Genomic DNA, 5108 nt, shown 5'->3' on the forward strand with positions numbered 1-5108 from the left:
AGGCGGTATCGGTATCGTGTGGTCAAGACTTTACAGCAGTAGTAACCTCTGATGGAGCGCTGTATACGTTCGGATCGAATCAATATGGGCAGTTGGGCGTAGGGGATGGATGTAGGGATGTGGGGTATCGGAATAGGGGGTATTATAGATGTTAAAAGTTTTGAGAAATTATAATGGAGCTTCACTCGTTTTACGCGAAGTGGCGTAATACTCCACGTGAAGAGCACATCACATGTATATGCTTTTTTTCGCAAAGTGAAATGTGTTTTTGACGTACGTATAAATTTAAAATTCGACGTGATTGGATCGGCTTGATGACCAGTATGAAGTTTATATTTTTCAAGCCTTTCGATTTGCGTGTAAGCCGCATAGATATGGAGAAAATCTCGTTAAGTTTGGTTTAGGACTATCCCTTCCACGCCCACATGTGCTGATCTATTGGGCTCGTGTCGCAGTGGCTCTGCATTTGTCTTAGTCATGAACACCTTTCTCGCGCTATTAGTTCATTTCGATGGACCGAAATTAATTATTTTATGATTATTTCTTTGAACATGTGTGGTGGTGGAAGCCATCCCAATCTGATGAACCGACATTCACACTGAGTCGGACATAGTCTTGTAGCGGTTAATGTAGCGAACATTGTAAGAACTGTATAACTGCGAACAAATTATATAATGTCAATATGTGTTGTGATAAGAAATAGTAACTTTTTGAAACTGACATGCGTTCAGGTTTACGTTCGTCTACAGCCCTGCGAGTTCGGGGTCCATTGGATGAGAGAAGGATTGTGAGAGCGGCGTGTGGAGGGTCGTATATTGCGGCAGTTACTGATGCGGGAGAGCTCTACACTTGGGGGTAAGAATGTCGGGGGTATGCGTGTTAGTACCTGTTGTGTTATAATTGATATGATTGACGTTCTGTAATATGAAACCGTTCACGTTACCGAGGCTGGGAACTGAATGATAGTTTATATAAGTTTATGATTAATAATAGTTTATAATTTCAGTTAGAGAATGAGTTTGTTAATCGTTGATATAGATACGGTCGTGATGGCAATCTCGGACACGGGGACAAGGCAGATGTTGGCGTGCCGAAGTTGGTGGAAGCATTGAAGGGAAAGAGGATCGTCGATGTTGCCGCGGGTGGTGGACATACTATGGCACTCGACGATAAAGGAGTTTTGTAAGGACCAGCTCGTATGCTCGGTATCGGTATATGTTTCGAAATCACAGCAAGTGTGTTGGAGGAATATGTGGGCGCTTTCCTCAGCTGAGCTCAGGAGTTCACAGAAGCGTTTAGAAATCAGCAAGAATTTATATTTTTATATCATCACCTTCACATGTAGTCGCCCATGTATATATTTATCCACACTGTACAGAAATATGAAAAATATAATAAATTTCGAGGGTATTTTCATTGGTAAACTTAATTTTGTGGCGCGCGACATTGAAATCGTCGTACACATGTAGTTGATCATGTGCAGTTTTATTTTTCTTACGGTGAAGAATTTTAGATATAATCTCAGATATGTTTTCGGAAGAGGAAGAGATGGTCAATTGGGCAGAGGAGACAATATTGAGTCGATCGCTGCGTATCGCCCTGTTCCTGTTGTGGTGGAATACTTTGGAGCTAATAAACTTAAAGTGACAGTAAGAAGACTGGGTGTGTATAGCAGTAGGGTTGCTGAAATCACTGAGATGAATATAGATGAGGAATTCGGATCCTTCTCTCTCGTTTTATGCCGTATTTGATCACTCCAGGTGATTTCCATCTCATGTTGATAGCTTTACTACGGATTGGTTCATGGAAAGTTGTATTCCGGATTTACATCCGGAATTGTCGCGGCTCGCGACGTTATATCAGACCGCGATGTTTTAACTTGCGTAACAACGTCACTTTGAGTATTACGATCGGTTTGGCGAAATAATAATGATATAATTCTGAGTTGTTCGTGTCTTCATTCAGGCGATCGCGTGTGGTAATGACCATTCAGTAGCCCTAGCCGTATGAGTCAATATTGACCGAGGCGACCTGGCGAGCTTATGAAAGACGATTGAAATCGAATAACCGTTTCAGCAAAAGTTGCCGCATCGCAAAAAGTTACTCCCACTTAGGTTTCAGTCGTTGTTTACTCTGTTGTGTGATGAATTCACTGCGAGGAATTTCGGCGAGATAGAAGTGCATATAAGTGTTTATATGCACATGATCAACTACATGTGTTGGTGAAACCTCCGAATGAAAGTCCGAAAGTCCGAATTCGTATGTGAACCTCTAATTTGTGAGGAAACTTCAGAGCTCAGCTAAGGAACCCAGACATATATCCTAATGCTGGCATCAACTCGTGAAAATTCTGTCATGTTTCTTCGTTATATTATTTATGTCGTCACCGTTTCCAGGGGGAGCCTGTCGGGGACATGAACCGTATCGAGCGCCAATGGTTGAGGTTTTAGAGGGATCGATTTATTCGGACCCCACAACCACGTGGTTGCGGTTGATGCCAATAAAAGAGGATGATGCGACTTGGGGTGAGGAAGGATCAGTGATGTTACATTGGCGATTTATAATTTTACTTCACTGCTTCTAAAATGGGACAGTGTAAGAAAAAATGCACATGGTCAACTATGTGTGTCGATGACAATTCGAAAACTATGAGGAGGGTTTGGGGAATCATTGCTGGTCTCTATTCACTACAGGAATTCGCATGTGAACCTCTAGTGAAGGAACTCTCGAGCCAAGCTGAGCAAAGCGAACAAATATTCCTCTGACACTGTCGATGGGTAGAGATTTCGGCAGCTATTCCCTCAAGTTAGTATGGAGGCTTACAGCGTTCATCAATGATCAACATAGTGCCGATAGGTTCAGAGTGAAATTGTTGTTGTATATTCTCGAGAATTCCGTCGTTGATACTATTTTGAACAGTAAGTTCCTGAACGAACAATGACTTTTCGTTCCGGGATTTCTTTCGGGAGTGGGATGTGAGGTCTCGAAGTCCCCGAACACGTTTTCGAGGGTGAAGATCCTGGGTCACTTGAAAGGAATGTTTTGTTCTTAGGAGAGAATATTAGTGAGAGGTGTTCGTCTCCAAGTAAAACACTTGGAAATGGAAAACATATATTACTGACGCGTATGTTAGTCACACACATGGTCCTTTTTCTCAGAGGAAATCCTTAGAGGAGATGCCAAAGCTTCCGAGTCAGAGTATTTACCAGACGATCTCGAGGCCCATCCCTTCCAAGGCTCGACTTTCGTACCGTTGGAACCTGGCTGTATGGTTTACCTTCATCCGCGTGGTGATCGAGGCCTTCGGTTCGGTGGAAGATATCGGCCTTGGGCGCTCATGGTGAAACCTATGAGAAATGTATATGGTTAGTCGTAAGAGGGCGATTTGAATCGATTAGTTGTGAAGGTGATTGTTGAAGAATTGACTGTTCCTCCTCCGTATTAACTCTCAGGTTTGTTGGTAGAATGTGGATTAGTACACCCTGGATAAAGAGTTGAGTTAGTATGTACGGTTCAATGGCATGGCCCTAAGCTACGGACTGAGCTATATCACAATTTGCTCCTTCTGAACTGCTGACAGGGCTGATTGATCTCGCCTCCCCTGTCACTGTGATAAGAAAGTTCTCCAGGAGGGCAGTTTGGCCATCAAACTCAAGCAGTTCCCTGACAAGAAGAAGTTCTTCTGATCAAATTAATGATTGATGTGGGACGGTTCGTGATATGATGAAGACGGCAATAAACAATCGATATGGAAGGGAAATCCTATTCTAGGCGATTGAAAAGCATATCTTCATCGGATCTCCAGGGAACAGTACTTACGCGTACCCATTCACCTGGTCAAGTTTGGAGACTGTTAGAGGTTCCCCACGCATACATTGACTCGATGTGTGAGGAATCAACGCCAATGAGTTGGCCAAGTGCAGAATTCGCCGTACAGTCGAAGACTTGATTCATCTGTCGCTTACTGCCTTGAAGTTCGAGGCTACCTTTGAGGTAGTACCTTGGGACATTCCAGTGGGATGATCTCACGTTGCTGTGACACAAAATATTCCTCATATTCTGGTGTTCCCGACTTACTACTAATTTTTTTCCCGACTTAGGGTCTCCTTTCAGTCAGAAATGGAGGCGACTTCTTTAACTACAATCTCACGAATTTCCTTTCCCAACTATCTTTTGGTATCTGGGATACCGTATCTCCTTCCCTGCAACATCAATGTTGGTATTGTTCATTCATCCTGCGTTGAGTTAAAAGTATTCTCACCCGAAGAGGTTCCCGGCAACTCAACAAGGACAACCGGTTCCAGGTTTGACTATGCGATGGCAGGAAGACATTCAGAAACCCATGAATCTTGTCTTCTTTGCCTGAACAGACCGTTTACAGGGAGCAACAGGAGTATCACTCAAGAACTCGACGGGAACTGTGACATAGGAGGAAACCAAGTAAGAATTAATTTGTACATCACAATAGAACTTCGTCAAGTTGAAGTAGACTATTTCTTTGTTGGAGAATTAGACTGATCTCTCCAAGTCCAAATTGGCATTAAGTTCCAGAATGAAGTGAAACGCCACTTCAAACTCATCACTGGCCATCCCTATGAGGAGAGTTGCCAACTCAACTGGGCATACCAGAGAATTCCTTTGGCAGGAGTACTAACAGCGTCTTGCACACGGGCGCGTTACTGAGTATCCTCAACCATATCTCGGCGGTATCGTCCCGCCTTCGTATCATACGAAGTCTTCCCAATTGACCTTCTTCCACAGCTCCTCGGCCTCATCGTCGAAGGGCCTCTTCTTTTCCTCACCGTAACGGTGTGCTGCACGGTGCAGCCTGCACCCCGTGAGTTATTGCGAGACGATTCATTGTGGCTGTTGGAGTCCCCTCCGATGAGCAAGGCTAGCCTATTGGAGTCAAGGCAGGAAAAATCAGAGCAAGCTTGCCTTACGGAAATAGCCTTAGCACACCCGGCATTTAAAATTCCGGGAGCAAGCAAGCGACATATGTCATATAGCGTCGCTATATGACATATGTCGCTATAAGGGCGACAACCGTACCAGCATTCCTCCTGATCGAAGTTGATGTGGTCTCCTTTGGGAGACATGTGATCATC

At 43.9% G+C, this 5108-nt stretch overlaps 2 protein-coding genes across 2 annotated transcripts in view; both read left to right on the plus strand.

Moving 5' to 3' along the window:
- The window catches only part of Pmar_PMAR004406 (hypothetical protein), a gene marked incomplete at both ends in the record, with an annotated part of 313 nt that extends 139 nt beyond the window's left edge, over positions 1–174 (plus strand). The window contains 2 exons of the mRNA XM_002765919.1: positions 1–38; positions 103–174. Coding sequence (XP_002765965.1) covers positions 1–38; positions 103–174 — 110 coding nt within the window. The remainder of the gene's footprint in view (positions 39–102) is intronic.
- A 547-nt stretch (positions 175–721) lies between these two features.
- Pmar_PMAR004407 (guanine nucleotide exchange factor p532, putative) lies at positions 722–2010 on the plus strand (the record flags this gene model as incomplete). The annotated part of the gene is made up of 4 exons (XM_002765920.1): positions 722–855; positions 1039–1182; positions 1526–1649; positions 1966–2010. 4 exons carry the CDS (start codon positions 722–724, stop codon positions 2008–2010), a joined length of 447 nt encoding a protein of 148 aa, XP_002765966.1.
- Positions 2011–5108: the final 3098 nt, after the last annotated feature.

This window comes from Perkinsus marinus (assembly GCF_000006405.1).
Source record: "Perkinsus marinus ATCC 50983 genomic scaffold scf_1104296974260, whole genome shotgun sequence".
Taxonomy (NCBI): Eukaryota; Perkinsozoa; order Perkinsida; family Perkinsidae; genus Perkinsus; species Perkinsus marinus.